This window comes from Stenella coeruleoalba (assembly GCF_951394435.1).
Source record: "Stenella coeruleoalba genome assembly, chromosome: 6".
Classification (NCBI taxonomy): Eukaryota; Metazoa; Chordata; class Mammalia; order Artiodactyla; family Delphinidae; genus Stenella; species Stenella coeruleoalba.
Genome location: NC_137151.1, coordinates 66,142,245 through 66,166,369, shown reverse-complemented (window position 1 = coordinate 66,166,369; position 24,125 = coordinate 66,142,245). Strand labels below are relative to the sequence as shown.

The 24,125-nt window shown below is 36.2% G+C and overlaps 1 protein-coding gene across 7 annotated transcripts in view; it reads right to left on the bottom strand.

Moving 5' to 3' along the window:
• Window positions 1-24,125, bottom strand: part of UBR3 (ubiquitin protein ligase E3 component n-recognin 3) — a 224,976-nt gene that overhangs the window by 62,666 nt on the left and 138,185 nt on the right. For 5 of the 7 annotated variants that reach the window (XR_013828877.1, XM_079925165.1, XM_079925164.1 and 2 more), the window contains 5 exons: window positions 21,167-21,316; window positions 14,154-14,287; window positions 11,307-11,417; window positions 4,570-4,782; window positions 3,250-3,386 (listed from right to left, as the gene is read on the bottom strand). Coding sequence is in view for 6 of the 7 variants with exons in the window: in XM_079925165.1 (XP_079781291.1) it covers window positions 3,250-3,386; window positions 4,570-4,782; window positions 11,307-11,417; window positions 14,154-14,287; window positions 21,167-21,316 (745 nt within the window). In the remaining variant the exon portion in view is untranslated. The remainder of the gene's footprint in view (window positions 1-3,249; window positions 3,387-4,569; window positions 4,783-11,306; window positions 11,418-14,153; window positions 14,288-21,166; window positions 21,317-24,125) is intronic. The other 2 variants (XM_079925166.1, XM_079925168.1) reach the window with 1 other exon arrangement.

Genomic DNA, 24,125 nt, shown 5'->3' with positions numbered 1-24,125 from the left:
CTTCTATATCCCTGATGGTACCTAGGAAAGTGTTCCAACAATTCCCAGGACCTGAACACCTCTTTGTTTTTATATGTAGCCAGTGATAAGATTCTCTAATCCCTGCAGTTTATTATCATTATCTTGTTGACCCTTCCTTTAGTTTTAAAAAGGATTCATTATTTGGTGTTTTAGCAAGCATTCTTCTTATTTCAAATATAATTAGTTAATAAAGTTTAAACTTATAATGCAACTAATGTATAAAGCAAGCTGCATTCACTCTACTGAACAATTTACCCACTTATGACTTAAAGATGTCTCTTCATCTACATCTCAGTTACTCACATTTCAACTTCTTTCCATTTCCATGTTTCTCACATATACAGGCTAAGTGCTACTTACTAATAACTCTAGGCTATATATAACTTGGGTCCAAAATCTTTGGAGAAATCAATTACTCAAATTAGTGTGATTCATTGTTTCAATAATGAAATAATGAATTGGCATTGAAGTGAAAAAAGCTTTCTTCTCCAAAATTAATTTTCCATAATCCATTTGAATGACTGATATTTACAATAGAATGTTTTTTGGAAATACATTAAAACTTGAATATAGTAATTTTGATTAATTTTAATGCGACAAAAAGATCATTCCAACAATTTCTTCTTTGCTGCCCTCAGAAAATCCTCCAAGGCTTCACCTTGCAAATAAAATTAAAATCAAAGAGATACATATTGTCCTACCAAAAACTAAAAACTAGCTCAAAAACAATTATTAAAGGACACAGCTAGTTACCCACTAGAAATATTTTGTTTCTAAACATCAAAAAATTTAAGCTCCCCAAAGAGCAAAAAAAATTACTTATTCAGCTGGGAGAAATTCAGTCCTGGGAAACTAGGGTTGTAGCCCATTCAAATTACTAATGTCAAATACAAATACATTTGCATGTTCTAAGGGATTATACATTTAAGAATCACAGCATTTAATTCAAAAGTTAAATAACTGAAATTAATTTTATTTCTAAATATTTTACTTACTTAACCATTTTAAATACTGCTAAATACTTCAATGACTACCTCTTAGGCATAAAAATGATCATAATCTGTAATCATAAGTATTTAATGAAACAAGGTTATATGCCAGGCAGAAGATAACTGTAAAGACCTGGTTTCCTACCTTGAAAAAGTTACATCTTATTCAAATAGAATACACATGCTTTTTTCCTTTAACTCATGTTTTTGTTAATTCTTGAGTCAATTTGTTTTTTGTGTTTTTTTTAATGATTAAGTAAAACTTAGAGAAGGCATGCAATCTCACTGTGAGAACATTGCAATGGCCTGGGTAATTTTAACCAAGGACAAGGTTTTTAAAGGTTATATACTTTCACTTCTGGAATCATTATATTGTTGCTTTAGAGTTTACCACTAAGGATCAGAGAAGGATGGGAGGATGGGAGAGCATATTTTCTCCACTTCTCTATATACACCCTTAGTAAATAACATTTGACATCTGTCCCTGCTTCTATATAAAAGAGAAAAACAAAAATATGTTGATTCAAAAAGTCTCCCATTATCACAGCAAGCTTTCTATAAATATTTCTATTAAAAATTATATATATATTCTATAAATTATTTATATATTTAAACAAAGAAATAGGAATCCAAAACTTCTACCAAACTAAATTTAAATCAAATTATTTGATTTATCATACTACAGCAAAATTCCATGTACAGATCATTCCCATTCAACCAGGATTTTCTTATAAGGTCAATCCTAATAAAATCAAAGGCATAAATGCACAAGTGACATAAATATGAGTGTGTATATACATGCATTGAGTTGGTCTACATCCATGTCACTTTTCTACATTATTACCATAATATTGTACAGAACTTTATGAAACCTTGAAACCTGGCAAAATTAAATTATATTCAATTTAGTTTTCACATAAAGTATATTTTATTGCAAGTATGTAATTGGTAACTCTTCAGAGACAAAATGTTAAATTAACTGTTATATCTTCCCCCAAAGCATTCTAGATAAATAACAATAGCCTAGGAATACACAAACTAGATAGTTACTTCCCAACCCATTAGATCCTTTTACATCAATCCACATCCAGCACTTGCATTCTTAGACCAAAAACTAATGTTTCCTTATCCTGAGGTCTAACTTGCTTGCTGCAATTTTCTTAAGTCTGGTTCCATTTTTCCTGGGTTCAAAAGAGTACATAGTTCATTCACTCTTTTGTTACCCTCTGTTCCAGGAATGGGGCAGAGAGAATGGTCATGATGAACTTCATGTATATATGACTTATAAAAGCTGAACTAAGGAGAGGAAAAAGGAGAACAGTAATTGAAAGAACACTATACCTCAGCTCAAGAAATCTGAGTTCTAGTCCTACTCTACCACTAATTTGTTGCATGACTTCAAGTCACGTTATTTCTCTAAATCTTACCTATTACAATACTACTTGAACAAAATATGAAGTATGCTTCTAGAGATATCCAGGGGTCTACAATATCAGATCTGGCAGAATGTGTTTACAATTGTGCCTGCTTCTCTCCTATTTTTTTTTTCTTACAGTTCTCCATTTTCCTTCAATTAAGTTTTCTAAAATTCCTATTTGGAATTATTTCTTAGGTATTGAACACCTACTCAGTAGATTAGACTATTCCTACCTAATCTGAAAGATGAGAAGCATTTACCTCTGTTTTCTTGAGACCGGTAGCTACTCACAGAAGTTTAGAACATGCCTGATCTCGTTTCCTCTCCTTTATCTGATTTTCTAAACCACCTATAGTCTTCTAGGACATTACTAGATCTTGCATGAGCTTAAAACAAAGTAAGTTCTTCTTACTGTTCTTATTTTTTTTATAAATTAGAAGTATTTAACATATTACAATGTTTTAATTCTTAGTATTATCACTTTTTTGACAGGGCTTAAACAGTGATTTCTTAACAACACCCTTCATATATAATACTCACATGCTTTGAGGTAGACATCTGTCCCAAATGTTAATAATATACTTTTCCTCATATATCCTATAATGCTTAATAATACCTAAACCAATATTCCATTAAAATAAAAACTCCTCAGAAAAATGAAGGAAAATTCTACTTTTATAGACCTTTTAGGAGGTTCTAAAACTAGCCATAATTTCAACCAACATTAAAAATATGCAACCTTTTTTCAAATAAATATGAATGAGAAATAAAATAAACTATTAACATTAAGTAAATATAAAAGTATATACTATGTATACCTACCTAGCAACAGAATACATAAAGAGAAAATCATTATCTGGTGAGCCTGGAGTCTTGCTATAGTCTCTATATTTCTTCTGAGTGGTATTTTTGATATCTTTCATTACAGATTCCATTTCTTTACTTAAGTTGGTTTCTGACTGTAAAAAACACAAATATACATATAAAGTTTATGTATATTCATTTTCTCTAATAACAGTCTAACACTACATTGTTTATCATATGAGCACACTAGGAAGTTAAGGTTTAAAAGTCAAAACAGATGTACATTAGCTACGCACTATAAATATATTGAGTGCACAAAGATAAAACAGATCAAGAGGTATTTTCTCTTATTTTAGGGACCTTTTATTCTAATTTTATATTGTGATCCAACAATGAATTAACCACACAAACTATATTCTAAACAAATGAGTATATGTCATTAAAATATCTTAGAACAGTTTCCATGCTTATAAAAAATCTTTCATTTAAGCTCATTTTTTCAAGATTAATATTGATGTCCCTTACTTTAAGCCTATTTTAATCACATAAAAATCTGGATTTCGAAAAGAAAAAAAATAACACATAGACTCAAAAATTGGTCTTCAATTCAGAAAAGGAGATAAATCTTTCTGATTAGCTTTAAACTATGAATTTCTGTTGAAAAAGTCAGATATTCATAGTTTTCATAAATTTACTGCATATACTGGGCATTGCTGTCACTCCTCTCAGGGACCATAACATGAATCTATAATGAAGGTGAAACATTTAAGAATTTAAATCAAATAAATCCTACTGGATGGGATAAAAGATGGGTTCACTTAGACCAAATCTCACAGTAAAATAGACTGACTTATGGTTCGATCATATATACAATATTTTATCTAATACACACACACATACACACAAATGTATGTGTAAGTCTATAATTACACACACAGAAAGTTTGCATGTGTGTGTGTAAATACATCATCTTAATTTTAATATACCTAATGGCATATTTTTAAATGATTAGATTGTGCTTTACATTGCAAGATACATCTATATAATGCTGGACTTTGTTTTTAAATACTTCAACATAACCATATCTAAGCTTATAGGATATTTCATGATCTGGAAGATGTATATTAAAACTATAACAATTTAGACTAAGGAAAAGCATAGCCTTTAGTAATAATTTGTTCTGTTACTCTCATTTTTGTTTTTAATAACCACCAACAGAAGAGTAAAACCTCTAAAAGCAATTTCTACTAAATATATAAGGTCCAGAGTAATTTAGAAGTAGAACAAAAATTAAAGCTGAAAAGCAGAGCTGAGTTAACCAGGATATTTCTGCCTTACACTGATGCTTACTGGGAAAGCTCCCGGACGTCCCTGCAGCTCCTCCACTTCCTTTATGAGATCTTGTATGCTTTTGTTACTAGGACGTTGCCAAAGGTTGTTTTCGACATTGCTTCCAGGATAACAAGGAAGAACACTGTTAGCAAACTGCCTGCAGAGAGGACATGTGAATTCTCCTTTGTCCACTGAGAAGCCCTGAAGAACCTGGTCATTCTAAAAGATGAAACGAACATACAGTTATATGATGCACATGTTTACAGAAAACAAGATTAACACCACTACATTTTATAGTAAATAAATGAACCGTACAAAAAAGGACCTCTAATACATGTCATAAAAGCATAAAATCATTTAACTGTTGAAGATTATCAAATCACTTCTTACATCATGGCAATCATGTAACACTTGCCATCACCAATGAACTGCTTAAGTATCCTACTCTTCTCTCAGTATGAAACATTCAAATCATGATGCACTCAATCTGAAATGTGGATTTAAGATACAGAATAACTCAAAAAGCAGGCCACATTAAAGTGAATCACCTTCCCCATGCCCCTGTTTTCTTCACCTGTAAGTGACTCTGGAAAGATTCTCCCAGTGCTCATGTTATTTGATGTAGGATAGACAGCTTTTGAGAGTATTTAAGCCTAAAAAAATGTAATGTGTCTTCCAAGGTGTCTAATGGCCAAACACAACTGATTGGACTTGATGCAGTGGGTTTGTTTAGGTTTAACGGATAGGGGCAAGATTTAGTTAGAATACTCAGAACATAAGGGTGATAAGGAGGGGAATTAATTTAACATCCTCTCCTTCAGATGTTCCTGATAGGAGAAGGAAGAAATATGAGAATTTTTGAAACAGAGACACATAAGGCACATATGCCTAGGAGGAAACTCCTCCTCATGAGAGATTGCAATTCATGCTAACTAACCAGGATTTAAGGCAGGAATCCAGGCTGCTATATTTGTTCCTTTCTTTTGTCTGACACCACCCACATCTATTTTGCTCTTTCAGGCTACTGCTATTGTGTAGTCCTAACCAGTATCTTACTCTTTTTTCCAGCAGTCTCTCTTATTCTGCCACTACCCTAATGCTTTATCTCAAAATATGTTTTTAATGTAATAATATATGTATGAATGCTACAATATGACCATTATTACTAATAAGACAAAAATAATGAGAAAAAAGGATACAAAGAAGAAAAAATGAATTTATTTGCCCATGGTTACAAAGGTAGTTAATGACAATGTCAGAATGAACTTAGGTTTCCCAACTCTTTAATTTAGTGTTCATTTCACTGTATCTTGGATTTCAAGTACTTTGGCCAAAAGAACTGAATTCTATTTTTTTTTTTTTTACTCTGTGACACTTATTTTTTCAATTCCTTAAAAATCTAACACCATGTCTTCTTAAATCCAATTCTATAAACAAATGCTAAGCTCCTATCATGTGTCAAATGCTGCACCATGTGACAGCAAAAAGAGTTAAGAGACATCTTCATTTAAGGTACTGACAATTTAAAAGCAAAGAGAAACAAATTATAACAATAGTGTGATAGATGCAACAGAGAAGGCTTCCCAAAGAAGACTTGTGAAGTAAGTTTTAAAGATATACAAGAGGAGTGTACTAAAAGGTTGGGGCAAGGGTCCTGGTCGTTGAAGGACATTCTATGATAAGCTTCCCTGTAGCCATAATTTTAAAGAATGCTAGGTCCTCATCCTAGCCTTGACTGAAACTAGGTTCTTTCCTGAAGCATCACCAGAAGCCCTCTCAACTAGGCACTGCTCATTTTCCCACATCTCTCAAACCTCAGTATCCTTCTCATCTCCAGTGCTGGCTCAAGATCATTACTCTTGCATTCTCAGTGTGGCTCATGCCATTTAGTGAGATCACCCCTTTTCCTTCCTTTTTACTGTCATCCATTGCCCTTAATATCTGAAGACTTTGGTACCTAGATCAGTTTTCCTCATCACTCCAAGTCCTGCCATCCTCATACACAATTTCAATGTATGTACAACCAATCTTATACCTTAGTCCCTTAGCTCCTTGACCTCATCAACTCCAATGGCTTTGACCTCCACTCTACCCTAGCACCTGTTACCATGACCACACCCTTACCTTGTAATGACCAAAAATTGTCCATATCTGAAAATATTAAATTCAAACATCTTATATTCTGTCAACTCCTATCTCTTTCAGTCCCTCCCTTTTTCCTCAGTTTATACGGTCTTTCCTATCCTACCATACACCATGATATATCATTTTAAAAACTCTCAAGTCAACACTTCTCATTCTCCCTCCATATGTCCTTCTATGATACACACCTAAACAAAATCTTCATACAAAATTAATCCAGTGTATGACTTCCAATTCTGCTACAAACTGCTTCCCACCTCAACTTAGCCCTGAATACTTCCTGGCAATCTTTCTCCAACATCCTATGAAGCATTCTTTCACCCAATTCCAAAGTGGTTTTTCTAAACCGTCTCCTCACTTGTCAAGTCCCTTTACCTACCCCAGCTTTGCCCCCTCTACTCTAGGAACATAAAGCTACACCTCCTACTTCAGAAAGAAGAGGGTCATGGCAGTGAGACAGGAGGAAAGGGGGCAGGGCACAACCTTTAAAAGAATGACACAGCTGTTCAGGATACGACAAACTGGTTAGAACCAACTAGGTCCAAAATGGTGTAAGATTCGACTTCCAGTAGACCTTCAGTCTCATTATATGCTCACTGTAATACATTAGCATATGCTAAATGACACACCCACCAGTGCACCAGACAATTCCAAGGCTAACCATAAAAGGCCAAAAAGTGGGCAATGGCCCAATTCCTGGAAATCCCCACCCCTTCCCCAAAGTAGTTGGAATAATCCTCCCACTTGCTAGCCTATGAAATTCCCAGTCCATGAAAACTAACCACCCCTATACCCCAGGGTGCTCTCACGCTCTGAGAAGGACTGCATTCTGCCTATGGAATGTGTACTTCCCTGAATAAATCCCTTTCACTTTATTATGGCTGACTCTTGAATTCTTTCCTGAACAAAGCCAAGGACCCTCACTTGGCAGTCTGCCCCAGGGACATGCCCAAGACCTGGGACACTGACCATCCTCTCATGCCTGCCCCATTCGCCTGCAACAGCAACTCCTTCAGCTTCATGCCTTCTCCCACCCCAAATATCTGATTAATAAATCCCATCAGTCCTTCCACCCACTTTCTTCCTTCTACTCTCTTTGCTAATATCTCCTAATAGTCTCCCAACCATACCATTGCCAGTATGATCTACCTAATGTGAGATACTTATTCCCAATCAAAATCTTTCAGTGATCACCAACACCTCTTACCTTAATTCTTTCCTCCCTCTTATGCTCCACATGCAATCTCTCACCAAGTCTAGAAAATCCTTCTCTAAATATATTTCAAGCAACCTAAGTGTCCACTGACAGATGAATGAAGAAGATGTGGCACATATATACAATGGAATATTACTCAGCCATAAAAAGAAACAAAACTGAGTTATTTGTAGTGAGGTGGATGGACCTAGAGTCTGTCATACAGAGTGAAGTAAGTCAGAAAGAAAAAGACAAATACCATATGCTAACACATATATATGGAATCTAAAAAAAAAAAAAAAAAGGTTATGAAGAACCTAGGGGCAGGACGGGAATAAAGACGCAGACCTACTAGAGAATGGACTTGAGGACACGGGGAGGGGGAAGGGTAAGCTGTGACAAAGTGAGAGAGTGGCATGGACATATATACACTACCAAATGTAAAATAGATAGCTAGTGGGAAGCAGCCACATAGCACAGGGAGATCAGCTCGGTGCTTTGTGACCACCTAGAGGGGTGGGATAGGGAGGGTGGGAAGGAGGGAAATGCAAGAGAGAGGAGATATGGGGACATATGTATATGTATAACTGATTCACTTTGTTATACAGCAGAAACTAACACACCATTGTAAAGCAATTATACTCCAATAAAGATGTTAAAAAAAAAATTTCAAATCTCTAACCTCTTCTCCATCTTCACTGCCATGACTAAGTCCAAGCCACCATCATCTCTTACCTCCTAAATAATATATGCTATCACCATATTCTTTCTTATTCTCCTGCAATCTCACACCCTAAAATCTACAGAACTACCACAATAACCTTTCTGAATGTCATCTCTCTGCTTAAGAGTCTTAAATGGCTTTAATGGCTCTCTGTAAGGAATCTGTCTAAAGTACAAATTCCTTACATGGACCACAAGACCCTTTACAATATAACCCATAATTACTTCTCCAGTCTTCTCTCTTATCACTCAAGCACCTTACTTCATCAAATTCTGGAACTTGCAGATGTCCCAATAAGACCCTGTGCATACCTCATAACTCTTAGCACCTATACCGCAACTATTTATTTCTGTCTCATGCAATGCATAGTAAATTCCTCGAGGGAAGAAACTGTCTTATTCATTGGGATGTATCCCCAATGTCTATCACAGTGCCTGGAACACTGTAGGCACTGAATAAATATTTGTTGAATGACTGACTGAATATAGAAGTATGAAAAATGCATAATGTGCTTAAGGAACTATTAATTAGTTTATTAATGCTGAATTGATGGAAGACAAAGCTAAAGTAACATGCAAGCCCAGATCATGGAATGCCTTGAATGCCATTCAAGGAAGACTGAACTTTATCCCAACAGGAAGAAATCAATAAAGAATTTTTAAGCCAACAACATGCCACCAGATTTACATTTTAGAAAGATCAATATAATGAGTAAATTAGACTTGGAGTAAGGAAACTGATAAGCAATTGCAATAGTCAAGATGAAAGATGAAGGCATATGCAAAAAAGCAGAAGTGGGAATAATGTAGGCAGAATGTAGTCAAGTGAGATTTAGGAAATGGAATCAATAGGATTTGTTATGTGACTTAATGTGAGAGGTAAGGAGTAGGAAGGGAAAAAGAGAACTCTTCTGCTTCTGAGTCAGGAATCTGGGAATAGGGCAGGCCATGCTTTTAAGAAGCTGAGCTGAGAGAAAAAGAAAGACTGCAGCTACATGGGAATGCAAGATCAAGGGAAGGAATTTTGAATGCCAGTGACTTGAGCATCTTTATGAACTGAAATGAAGAGACAGAATGGGCAGAAAAACTGAAGACACAGAAGAAAAAGAGGTTACTTACTGATAGACCAAGGCCCCTGAGGTGATGGGGAGAAAGGAAAACTAGAGCATAAACAGAAAATTATTCTTGAACAGAAAAAGGAATACTACCCTCAAAAGTAAAAAAGAGGGGACTTCCCTGGTGGCGCAGTTGTTAAGAATCCACCTGCCAATGCAGGGGACACAGGTTCAAGCCCTGGTCCAGGAAGATCCCACATGCCGCAGAGCAACTAAGCCCATGCACCACGACTACTGAGCCTGCGCTCTAGAGCCCACGTGCCACAACTACTGAAGCCTGTGCACCCTAGAGACCGTGCTCTGCAACAAGAGAAGCCACCGCAACGAGAAGCCGCGCACTGCAATTAAGAGTAGCCCCTGCTCGCCACAACTAGAGAAAGGCTGCACACAGCAACAAAGACCCCATGCAGCCAAAAAATAAATTAATTAATTAACTTTTTTTGAAAAGTGAAAAAGAAAGGATTGGCTGGGATGCAGTCACTTATTGGGGAACAGAAAAGCAAGGTAGGAAGCTAAGGTAGTATGTGACAGACAGCCACTGTTGTCTTGGTGCCACAGGAAAAGACAGATCTGATGAGAGGAAAGGCATCTTGGGATTTAGGCAAAGAGTCTGGGATAGAGGAGGCAAAGGTCTGCAATAGCTGCTAAGGAGACTAGGAGAGGAAACTGATCAAAGATAGGTAAATGAATTGGTAAGTAATATCTACAGTCCATGACCCCAATCTCAGCCACTATTCTAAGAAACCACAGATTTGTGGAGGTACCAGTTCACCTAGTTTTATGATTTTCTAACAGTGCTAGCTGACTGGGTATAAAATCAAAGGAGGTGGATTAAATGACTGGTATTAAGAGCAGAATGGGCACAGTACAAGAAAGTGAGGCAAGGAAAGAGCTAGCGTACTAGGAAAATACAAGGGGCTAAAGGACTAGAGATCTTGAGGTCAGAAGTAAAACACACTAATAAGAGTAAAAATAAGACACTTTGAAGAATAATCACATAATGATATGGTAGGATATTAAAGCTTACAATTTTGAGCTGGAGTAGCAAAGTCTAAAATTACAGCCGTGGAAGTTAGTTGCTAATGTGAAGTAAAAACATGAAATCCCGGGCTTCCCTGGTGGCACAGTGGTTGAGAATCTGCCTGCCAATGCAGGGGACACAGGTTCGAGCCCTGGTCTGGGAAGATCCCACGTGCCGCGGAGCAACTAGGCCCGTGAACCACAACTACTGAGCCTGCGCATCTGGAGCCTGTGCTCTGCAACAAGAGAGGCCGCGAGAGTGAGAGGCCCGCGCACCGCGATGAAGAGTGGCCCCCGCTTGCCACAGCTAGAGAAAGCCCTCACACAGAAACGAAGACCCAACACAGCCAAAAATAAATAAATAAACAAATGTGGGGTTTAAAAAAAAAAAAAATGAAATCCCTAAAGTTGAAGAGGTCAACAACTGTGAGGCTGAACAGTCCGAATGGCAATCATAATCACCCAAGATGAATTAGGATGTATATACTGTAAAAATACTTAATACCTGGAAAGACACAGACACCTTTAAAATGCTTCAATTGACTTACCCGTAATGATTCCATATAAGATTTATGACAATCTATATGTAACGTGTGGCCACAGGTTTGTACATAAACACCTCCTTCCCAGCCAATGGATACTGCCAAGAGACAAGAACTCTTAAAAAAGAAAGAAAAGGACAAAATACAATTAATTTTAAAGAAGTAGAAACATATCTAAACAAATCCACATAAACCTCTCAAAGATTTCATATTGTTATACTAATGTGAGCTTTGTATTTTTGTGATGTAAAGAAACACCTGACTTGACAGCCCTGAGGCAATATCTTTAAACTTGGAACACAGTTTTAGCTTCCAAATAACTATACTCATAATGAAAGAGAATAATTATTAATTAGCCTTTCTCTACCCCATAAGATAATAAACTATACTGCTACTGAGTATTTTACCTGTTCGACATGGTACTTGATCTCTCTGTGATATCTAACCTTAACAACTGCCTTCTTAAAGCACCTACTTCCCTCTAGCTTCCACAATGCTACTCTCTTTTGGTTTTTCTCCAATCTCTTTAACCATTTGGTTTAGGCCTCCTTTTAAGACTTTTCTTTCTTCGTCTGCCCCTTCAAATATTTAAATTCCTCAAGGTTCTATTCTTAGTGCTATTTTCTTATTAAAACTATTCTCCCTGAGTGACTTAATCAGTAAATTCAACTACCCTCCATGCCTGAGTCTCTTGCCTGAGTGCCAGATAAAAATGTTCAGCTGCCAACCAGAAATCTCCAATTTGAGGTCCCTGAGATAACATAAAACCGATGTGTCAAAAAGTTTCATTTTCTCTATGAATCTTTCTCTTCCTCTTGGTTTAAAAACTCCACATCTGTTTAGTCACCAAATCAGAAAGCTAAAAGTTATTGTACATCACCCCCTTTCCTTCACACCACAGAATTGGTTCCCAAACCATATGAAATCCATCTCCTAAGTAACTCATGATTTTGGTCTGTCCTCGCAAGCCTGTGTCATCTACTGTGGGGACAGGGCTCTTAAATAAAGTTTCTTGTCTCCATGATGCATCCTGCACACATCTTTCTAAAGTACAAATGTGGTTATGAGAATAACCCCAAAAAGTGACTAAACATTTACAAGGATTTAATATAATAAACAATAAAAAAGGGACCCAGATTATATAAGCAAACTACATACCCTTTTAAAATTTGTTTTAAAAGTTAATTGCTTTCATCTCTTTCTATTTCAAATTCTTCTCTGCTAATTCCTTCCCTTCGACCTATACACAGGCTTATTAGATTTTTCCTCCTAAAGTAATTTTCTTTGAATTTCATTTGGCCTCTGTCAAACAGCATTTCAGCCTGAACTTGAATTCACCCTCTAGAGTCTGCAGCAAATAGATGGCCAAGCCAGGGCAATATTACACACGAGGTCTAACATGACAGCATATGATGAAAGATTTGAAAGCCATCAAAACTGAGTAAACAATGAAATTTTATTTCTATGTTGGAAAAAAATTTATACATTATAATGTAAGATGACCAAATCATCTTTAAACAATAGTAAACAGAGTTCTAATATTAAATCAAGACTCTTCATGAGCATCTGAAAGTTAAAAATATTACACAGTGTAAAATGCCTTCCCAGACAATTCAAAGATGTGCAACAGCACAAATCAAATACTCACAGCAGGTGAGCTAGCTTCTACTGTTACACGTCAGAAAAACAAGAGCCCTGCTCATCTCTGTTTTATGTTTTGGAGCCATTTGAAGTAGAAGCAGATTTGGGTGTTACATCTAAAATGAATGGTTGGTAGGCAGCTAATAAACAAGCTGCTCTCTTTGGCAATGTATTATAAAAATGTAATTAATCTTTTTTTTTAATGAAAGCAGTTAGCTTTTAAAACTGAAAATAGTAGGTCATTTGTCTATGTAACTGTTAGATGTCTTATTTTAATCTGCTAGAGTCAAAAAAAGCAGGAAATCATTTACTAATATGAGACCTATATTTTAGGAAGACCTATATTCAACAATGTGCTCACCACTGTGCTGTGTTTAACACTGAATCTTCACAACCTCAATATTTATTAAAACATCATACAGTAAGTGGTCTTATCGATACCTTTTTATAAAAAGGGAGTGAAAAGCTGACCAAGATCACTCAGTTAAAAGTGGTAGAGACCAAGTTCAACCCTAAGTCTATCTGACTCCAAAGCTCAGGTTCCGTCCCTACTGTGTCATATCTCTCATATATAACACTTCCAATTTCACTAGTAAACAGACCATGTTACATCACTGAAATTCTACACATCAACTCTATAAAATGCATGCATTTGCTATGAAGAGAGCAGAATTTATGCAGTTTAATTCTATTATCAGTATCAGTGTCCACTGATAACTCTTCTGCTCTATATGGTCTGTCTGGCTACAAAACTGAAATACAGTAAGCATCTGCAATACACGAGTATGTGCTAGTCCCTCAGGGGACTACAACCAATAGAAGAAATGGCCCTAGACCTCCAGAGGTATACAGTCCAGGGAGCACACCATTTATAAACAAAATAACCATTATGAAAGCACACAAAAGTATTAATGTAGAAATAAAATCTCACAATCACTCACAAAAGCAAAACAGAGATTCAGTGCAGTTCAGATATCAGTTCAGAGCTTTTTTACAAAAAAGACTTTTTTTCTAGAAATGAGTAACTATTCTGACTGTAAGAGATACCCTACTTTTTCTCTCCTTTATTAGATCTCTCCTTCAAAATTATTATGCTCTTAGGTCTGAGTTATATTTTGACTGAATAAGTTGAAGAAAAGATATAAAACTCTGGAGAGAAATAACCATCAATTTTGCAGACAAAAATACCAGTTAATAAAAAAGGGTACTTACATCCTTAAAATAACGCTGTAATAATGAGAGCCTCACGTCATGAACTGCTGCACATGTATCCCAAGGGTAAATCTGCTCCTCTTCAGTGATAGGCAACTTTTTTGGCTCAATGTTGTCACGGCACTGCCCCAAAACTACATTAACAACAGAGATAAGAGCTCATTAAAAAACCAACATGTAGACTTTATAAAACCAAGAAAAGCGGAGTTATTTACCATAAGCTTCACTCAGTTTTTCACCATTACAATATTTGTAAGGCCTAAAAAAAAAGTGATATTCTAGTTTTCTTCTACAGAATAAATAAAGCTTTACAAATGGCAATACTTATTTTCTAAAATAATACCAAAATATGAGTATGAACCCTGGATGGTTTCCAAAATCTATCCAGAGAAAAAGCCTACAAGTTATGACTCACCAGTACAAATAAACTTCATTTCTAAATATACTATTTTTCACCAAAAGGAAATAGATATCACTGGAGGAAAAGCTAAGTCCAGGGTTGGGGAGAAGTGCAAGGTGAGCCTGGAGTTGTGTGTAATAAAGAGTAAGGAGGTATTCAAACACTGAGGGGGCAGGTCATGAGGACCTAAAGGAGTTTTGACTAGCGAAATTTGAGAAAACTTGAGAATCAAAAAGAATGATGACAGTAACAGATAACACATTCATTGATTAGGGCAGGGAACATCAAGTAAAAGGGTATGATGTTAGACTCTCAATGTGTCATCCTATAGAATACCAACCAAGTGATTAAACTTGGTTAGCATCACCAATAATGGAACAAACCGCCACTGTGAGCCTCCTAATGTGATGCAACGGAAAGGAACATCATCATAATAGTGCCCTTGTCAAAAATGTTTAACTCGAATCTAATAATAGGGAAACAAACATAAATCTAGAAAATGACACAGTCTGCAGAACTGATCCGAACTCTTCAAAATTTTTAAAAAGGTCCAGAGAAACTGTTCTGGAGAAGAGACTAACAAATGACAACTAAATGCAACACATGATCTTTGCTTGGCTCTTGGATCAAGAAAAAAATATAACTGCTATAAAAAAAATTATTGGGACAATTGGGAGAATTTGAACATAGAATATTTTATTTTATTAAATTTCTTGGGTATGATAATGATACTAAGGTTATATAAAAGAATATCTTTCTTCTTAGGTGATACAACCTGAAGTATTTAGGGATAAAATGTCATGATGTCCGCCATTTTCTTCTGAAAAGTGTGTGTGTGTGTGTATAGATAAGTATGGGAACGAAAACATAAATATGACAACATGTTAACAATCAGTCAGTACAGGTGAAGGGTATTCAACTTTCCTGTAGATATAAAACTTTTCAAAATGAAAAGTTGAGAAAAGAGGTATTTTTATAATTGTAAAACATCATAACGCAAAAAAAGGAAGTGGGGATATAAGCATACAGTGCCACACATTACTCTAAGATTCAATAAGCATGGGAAGAGCCATTCTTAGAGAAGGGAATATCAGGCACAGCAACGTGGGCCCCAAGTTTTGCGGAGATTTATGGCAGCAGCAACAGGAAGAATAGACAAAAGCAGGTAGATGCTAGCAACTAAAATATAATTAGCCATGATGTATAATCCTCTTAATACACTGCTGAATTTGATTTGCTAGGAATTTGTTAAGGACTTTTACATCTATATTCATAAGGGATACCAGTCTATCATATTCTTTTCTTGTGATGTCCTTAGCTTTGGTATCAAGGTAATGCTGGTCTCAGAAATGAGTTAAGAAGTGTTCCCCGCCTCTCTCTTTTTTTTTTAAATATAGAGTAGTTAGTTGGGGTTTTTAAAATTTATTTATTTTATTCATTTATTTTTGGCTGTGTTGGGTCTTTGTTGCTGCACGTGGACTTTCTCTAGTTGCAGCGAGCAGGGGCTACTCTTCGTTGCGGTACGCGGGCTTCTCATTGTGGTGGCTTCTCTTGTTGCAGAGCATGGGCTCTAGGTGCATGAGCTTCAAGTTGTGGCACGCGGGCTCAGTAGTTGTGGCTCTCGGGCTCTAGAGTGCAGGCTCAGTAGTTGTGGCACACGGGCTTAGATGCTCCGTGGCATGTGGGATCTTCCCGGACCAGGGATTGAACCCATGTCCCCTGCACTGGCAGGCAGTTTCTTAACCACTGTGCCACCAGGGAAGTCTGTCCTCTGCCTCTTTTTTAATTTTTTTTTTTTTTTGGACAAATTTAAGGAGGAATGGCATTAATTCTTTAAATGTTTGGAAGACTCACCACTGAAGCTACCAGGTCCTGGGCTCTTATTTGTTGAGAAGTTTCTGATTACTGATTCAATCTCTTTACTGGTTTAATGTCTGTTCAAATTTCCTATTCTTCTTGAGTCAGTTTTGGTGGTTTGTGTATTTCTAGGAACTTATCCATTTCATCTAGGACATCAAATTTGTTGACATAAAATTATTCATATGTCTTTTTTTTTTTTTTTTGGCGGTGTGCGGGCCTCTCACTGTTGTGGCCTCTCCCGTTGCGGAGCATAGGCTCCGGATGCGCAGGCTCAGCGGCCATGGCTCACGGGCCCAGCCACTCCGCGGCATGTGGGATCTTCCCGGACTGGGGCACGAACCCGTGCATCGGCAGGCGGACTCTCAACCTCTGCGCCACCAGGGAAGCCCCATATGTCTTTCTTATGTCTGTATAGTCTATAGTAATGTCTCAATTTTCATTTCTGATTTTAGTTATTTGTGTGTTCTCTCTTTTTTTCTTGGTCAGTCTAGCTAAAAAAATTATCAATTTTGATGAAATTTTCAAGATGTTGGCTTTGCTGATTCTTTCTATTGCTTTTCTATTCTCTGTTTTATTTATCTAGGCGTGGTATTGGCACAAAAACAGATATATGCATCAATGGAACAGAATAGAGAGCCCAGAAATAAGCCCACACACCTAAGGTCAATTAATCTTCAACAAAGGAGGCAAAAATATACAATGGGAAAAGGACAGTCTCTTCAGCAAGTGGCGTTGGGAAAGTTGGACAGCCGCATGTAAATCAATGAAGTTAGAACACACCCTCTTACCATACACAAAAATAAACTCAAAATGGCTTAAAGACTTAAAACATAAGACATGACACCATAAAACTCCTAGAAGAGATCATAGGCAAAACATTCTCTGACATAAATTGGACCAATGTTTTCTTAGGTCAGTCTTCCAAGGCAACAGAAATAAAACAAAAATAAACAAATGGGACCTAATCAAACTTACAAGCTTTTCCACAGCAAAGGAAACCATAAACAACATCAAAAGACAACCTACAGAATGGGAGAAAATATTTGCAGACGATGCAACCAACAAAGGCTTAATTTCCAAAATATACAAACATCTCATACAACTCAACAACAAAAAAACAAACAACTCAATCAAAAAATGGGCAGAAGACCTAAAGAGACATTTCACCAAAGAAGACATACAGATGGCCAATAGGCACATGAAAAGATGCTCAACATCGCTAATTATTAGAGAAATGCAAATCAAAACTACAAAAAGTACCATCTCAAACCAGTCAGAATGGCCATCATTAAAAAGTCTACAAATAACAAATGCTGGAGAGGGTGTGGAGAAAAGGGAACCCTCCTATACTGTTGGTGGGAATGTAAATTGGTGCAACCTCTAAGGAAAACAGTATGGAGGTCCTCAAAAAAACTAAAAATAGGGCTTCCCTGGTGGCGCAGTGGTGGAGAGTCTGCCTGCCGATGCGGGCGACACGGGTTTGTGCCCCGGTCTGGGAGGATCCCGCGTGCCGCGGAGCGGCTGGGCCCGTGAGCCATGGCCGCTGAGCCTGCGCTTCCGGAGCCTGTTCTCCGCAATGGGAGAGACCACAGCAGTGAGAGGCCCGCGTACCGCAAAAAAAAAAAAAAAAAAAATAGAATTACCGTATAATCCGGCAATTCCACTCCTAGGCATATATCCAGACAAAACTATAATTCAAAAAGATACATGCAACCCTATGTTCATAGCGGCACTCTACACAATAGCCAAGACATGAATATAAACTAAATGTCCATCGACAGATGAATGGATAAAGAAGATGTGCTACATATATACAATGGAATACTACTCAGCCATAAAAAGAACAAAATAATGTCATTTGCAGCAACATGGATGCAACTAGAGATTATCAAACTAAGTGAAGTCAGTCAGAAAGAGAAAGGCAAATACCATATGACATCACTTATCTGTGGAATCTAAAATATGACACAAACGAATCTATCTATGAAAGAGAAACAGAATCACAGACATAGAGAACAGACTGGTGTTTGCCAAGGGGGAGGAGGTTGAGAGAGGGATGGAGTGGGAGGTTGGGGTTAGCAGATGTAAGCTTTTATATACAATGGATAAATGACAAGGTCCTACTGTATAGCACACAGAACTATGTTCAATATCCTATGATAAACTATAATGGAGAAGAATATTTTTTTAAAAAAGAATGTATATATATGTATAAATGAATCATTTTGCTGTACGGCAGAAATTATAAATCAACTATACTGCAATTTAAAAATATTGATTAAAAAAATGTTCAATGAACCAATTTCTTCAAATGGTAAAATGCATTTGGGGGCAGGGAGACAGGCACAGGAAAGATGAAAAGGGAATTTATTAATTAAAAGACTACAAGAGGCCCCTACAACTATACATTAATTAATTAAACAAAATAAATAAGAAACAATTGGGGAATTTTGAACACTGACTAGATATTTGATGATACTGAGGAACTAAGTTACTTAGGAGTGACTATGGTTATGTTTTTTTTTTTTAAAAAATCCTTTCTATTTAACAGAAACAGTGAAATATTTATAGATGAAATAAAGTGATATCTGGAATCTGCTTCAAAATAATTCTAGGGGGAGGGAATAAATAAATTAAAATTAGCCACAAGTTGATTACTGTTAGAGACTGATGGGGACATGGAGGTTCATTTTACTAGTCTCTTTACATCAGTACATGGTTAAAAGTTTCCATATTCACATGTAAAAAGATAAAAGAAAAAGGGAAGAGACAAATCAAAATAAATAAAGAATTCAGAAGTAAGGAAAAAGTAAAGAGAGGTAAAAGGTGAGAGGACGTCAGTGGGTGGGTGAGACTCAGAAGGAAAGGAGACAGCCAGAGATTTCCCTGGCTATAATTCCCAGTTAAAATCACCCTTGAGGTTTAATGCTTTTAATGGTAGTTTCTTATTCTTTTTCTCCCATCTTAAAATAAAAGAACTGTGGTATAGTGGAATTATCTAATATCAATAAATTGAGATAGTGTACAAAATTGTTAAAAGGGGATTAAATGAAGTAACACGTCAAAGCAACTTCCCCCCCCCCCCCCCAGTATGTGGGCCTCTCACTGTTGTGGCCTCTCCCGCTTCGGAGCACAGGTTCCGGACGCGCAGGCTCAGCGGCCATGGCTCACGGGCCCAGCCACTCTGCGGCATGTGGGATTTTCCCGGACCGGGGCACAAACCCGTGTCTCCTGCATCGGCAGGCGGACTCTCAACCACTGTGCCACCAGGGAAGCCCTCAAAGCAACTTTAAAAATATAAAATAATGAACAAGTAACAGTCTAAAACAATAACATAAGCTTCATTAGGGCAGGGATATTGTTTTGTTTTGTTTATTATAGCAGTGGTGCTCAATAAATATATGTGAAATGAATGAATGAATGAATAAAACATTAAGTTGATGATTATACAGTATTTGGTGAAGAAGTTATAGAAAGTCAAGTGGCAATAATCTAATAAACTGATTTCCTTACAATAGTAGAAAAGATAAGTAGCTGCAAAATTAGTCAGTACTCCCACACATTTCCTTTTTAGTAGGCATTTCTGGTCTTGACAGCTCTACTCCAATGTCCTGTTCAGTGAGGGTTTCCCAGATCAATTTCATGTTTAAACAAGGAGAGTAGTAAGACGAGAAACTAATCTACCAGGCACCATATTAGATCCTTTTGCCTATATTACATTACTTAACCAACACAACAATCCTCTGAAGTCGTATTATCTATATATTTAAAAGAAAGGAACAAACGTGGCCAGATTATGTCAAGCAATACCTGTATTAGAATTCAGAGGAATGTCTTATATCTAACTCTTTCCACTTTATTAATTCAAAGAGTAAACACCCTAGAAAAAAATGCTCTGGAGAAATATGTAAGTCTTTTATTTCTCTTTGCTCCACACATACTCCTGTGGAAAAAGGATTACATCCATTAGGACTGGAGTGTCACAGTTATCACTACCTCAAAATACTTCGATATGGCAGAGGATAGAGAGCATTCAGACAAATCCTTCAATTTTTTTTTTAATTGTTCTAACTATAGATTGGCAAACATATCAATCTGCAAGCTGTTTCAAGAACGAATGCTTCGGGCTTCCCTGGTGGTGCAGTAGTTGAGAGTCCGCCTGCCGATGCAGGGGACGTGGGTTCGTGCCCCGGTCCGGGAAGATCCCACATGCCGCGGAACGGCTGGGCCAGTGAGCCACGGCCGCTGAGCCTGCATGTCCGGAGCCTGTGCTCCACAATGGGAGAGGCCGCAACAGTGAGAGGCCCGTGTACCACACACAAAAAAAAGAACGAATGCTTCTAAGCTCAAGAAATAAGGGCAAAGCTACCTAAATATGCCTTATATAATTAAAATATTTAAATTGACAATATTTATGAGCTTAAAATGCTTCTAGATTTTAGATCAATTAGATTGCCAAGAAAGCTGAACTCAAGTTTTTGGCCACCTGGCGTTGGTTATATTGCATCACACTTTAAAGAAAAAGATTGTGTAACATATTCTCTTAAAGGCTTCTTCCAACACTCATGTCCAGGAAAGTGAGATAAAACCAGATTAAGAATGTCTGCTTAACAGATCTAAATAGATCCTTGCTATAGATCTATAATTATTATGTAAACAAAAATATAGCTTTTAGTTAAGAGAGATACTTATTAATTTACTGTAAATACTTCATCTCTAAAATGGTCCCACTAAAAAATTACTTTGATTTTACCTGAGGATGCTTGTAACAGTACAACCAATCCTGTAGGTCTGTCTTCAGAGGAGGGGCCACTCTGTCCACAAATAACACAATCATACACTGCCTCAGAAACTTGTGGTTCTGCTGTGGTGATCTCCATAGGCATATCACTCTCTGGAGAATCTGAGGGGAAAAAGTTGCAGCTCTTAATTCCTGAAAAGAAAAATCTCTCTTCGATGAAATTATGGAAAAAAAAATCAAGCTAAAATAATTTTGAACTTCAATATCAACAAATGTATACAGTAATAAAACTATGGGGAAATTATCTTGCTAAAATACTCAGGAAAAGACAAAAATGCAAAGAATTGATATAATGAAAGACTTTAAATAATATATGGTTAAATACACTTCTGATGTTGTATCATTCACACATAAAATTAAATCTTAAAACACAGACACAAAGATATTTGTATCCAAAAAATTCTTTTTTCATACTATAATTTAAGGAAATAAGGGGGAGATCATTTGCTTTAATTTTCTTTGAGGCATCTCAGAAGGGAAATTTATAATAACATGGCAGCTCTTGGAAAGAAATGGCAATATTTATCAGGAGATAAAAGAGGAAAGAACTATTTCTCCTTTCTTTTAATTGTAGTTATTATGATTATATCTTAGTGATAATAATTATCAATATATATTTATTTATGTAGGGAAAACATTTATATATGACCATATATATTAATAAAGGAGAACTATTATAGAAAATAACAGTAATCTTTTGGTGATATGTCATTAACAGCAAGAAATAAAATATTGAGTCAATAATCATTTCCAGATAAAAATTCTTAAATTCATGAAAATCAGTGACATCCATAGTGGCAAAGAAAGGAGTCGGAGTAGAGGGGACTAGGAAGATCAGGGAAGCAGAAATGATTTATGACATGTTTAAAAGATGGAAGCATATCTAAATAAATATGTTAAAAAATGATAGAAATCGAATAAGAAAGATATCAAGTTAGGATATGTTTTAATAAGAATTCATGCAGATAAACATACATCTGATATTTATTAAGACTGAGAGGAAAAGGGGAGGAAACCTAAAACAAAACTTTGGATAATGCTCAAAATTAATGGAAATTAAAAAAGAAGCCAATGAAAAAACCAGAGAAAAAACATTCAACAATATTTGAACAGAATCAAAACCAGAAAGCTCAACGTCTATGAAAACAAGATTAATGGGTCAAAATGAAAAGAAGATTTCAAACGAAGTACCAGGGGCCATTAAGATTTGACATGTGATTACTTTGTTTTTTAGGGGAAAATTTTTAGTACAGAAAAGAGGGGATGTATCTGATTGCTCTCAAGTTCAAATACAGAAATACCTGATTAAAGTGACATGAAATAATTCAGTCTCACGTTAAGTGCCAAAGAACTAGAATTTCATTAACTCTATCTGACACACAAAGATATTTTTCCTTCTTTTATATCTTGGTACAATTAACTTGAAAACTTCAAGGAAATCCTAATACCAAAATGCGTTATCAAAGAGACTGCTAAGTTACCTTTTCTAGAGTTTTTAAAAGTAAGACTTTACAATCTTCTACACGCACAGTATTTTTAATTCTAACTTTAATAATTACAGACACTAATGTCCCTTTTTTCCTTCAAGAAACTAAAAAGATTATAGTTTACTTCTTAAAAGAGGAAAATTACTGCTTTATAGAACTCATTAATCCTACAATGAATTAAAATATATTATTGGTAATTTATGATTGATTCTATCATTCCAGTACCCAATTTCAAAATTTTAGTTAAGATTTTAAAAGGACCTATGACCGGGGCTTCCCTGTTGGCACAGTGGTTGAGAATCTGCCTGCCAATGCAGGGGACACAGGTTCGAGCCCTAGTCTGGGAAGATCCCACATGCCGCAGAGCAACTAGGCCCGTGAACCACAACTACTGAGCCTGCGCATCTGGAGCCTGTGCTCCGCAACAAGAGAGGCTGCGATAGTGAGAGGCCTGCGCACCACGATGAAGAGTGGCCCCCGCTTGCCTCAACTAGAGAAAGCCCTCGCACAGAAACGAAGACCCAACACAGCCATAAATAATAAAAAAAAAAAAAAAAAATATATATATATATATAAATAAAGGACCTATGACCAAATGTAATTACTGTTTCTCACCTATAGATAAAGACATGAAAAAATATCAAGAGCACCCTATTCTGAAGAAGTCAGGCTCAAAAGAATGCATATTAGATATAAATGGCTACATAAAGAACAAAAACAGGCAAAACTAATGTATAGGATTAGGAGTAAGGATACTGGCTACTCTTGGAAGAGACAGTGACAGAGAACAAGAAGAGGGATTGTGGGATGCTGGTAATGTTCTGTTTCTCAATCTGGAGGCTGGTTACACAGTGATATTCAGTTTTTAAAAGCTCAAAGAGCTCTATACTCATGACACATGCACACTTATATGTGTAATAGCTCTATACTCATGATAAATGAGCATTTCTATGTATATGCTATATTTCAATAAAAAGGTTTTAAGCCCAACTAAATGAACAGCATAACTGGGTATATTCTGTAATAAGTATTAAAATAAAGATACTTAATTCTGCCAACTACATGTACACATCAACATCTGCACATATTTTCCACACAAAATAAAATCTAAAAGGATGTGTCCTACAAATTGACACAATGAAGAGATTACAATGATTTTCTCTAGGTAAACTAAATGGAGGCAGATGCAAAACTGAGAGAGTAACAGTCAAAGGTGATAAATGTAAGTGCTACCAGAGGCCATTCTAATAATGAAAGCATTCTTGCTACTAATAACCCTTTCAATTCTTAAAATTCTACTTTGACTTCCAATACAATTAAAATTTTAAATGTGTTTCGGTGTAAAATTGACACTTTCCCTTTTAAAACAAAAGTGCCTGTTTTAAATTACCGTGATTAATATTATTACAATAAAGGCAAAAAAA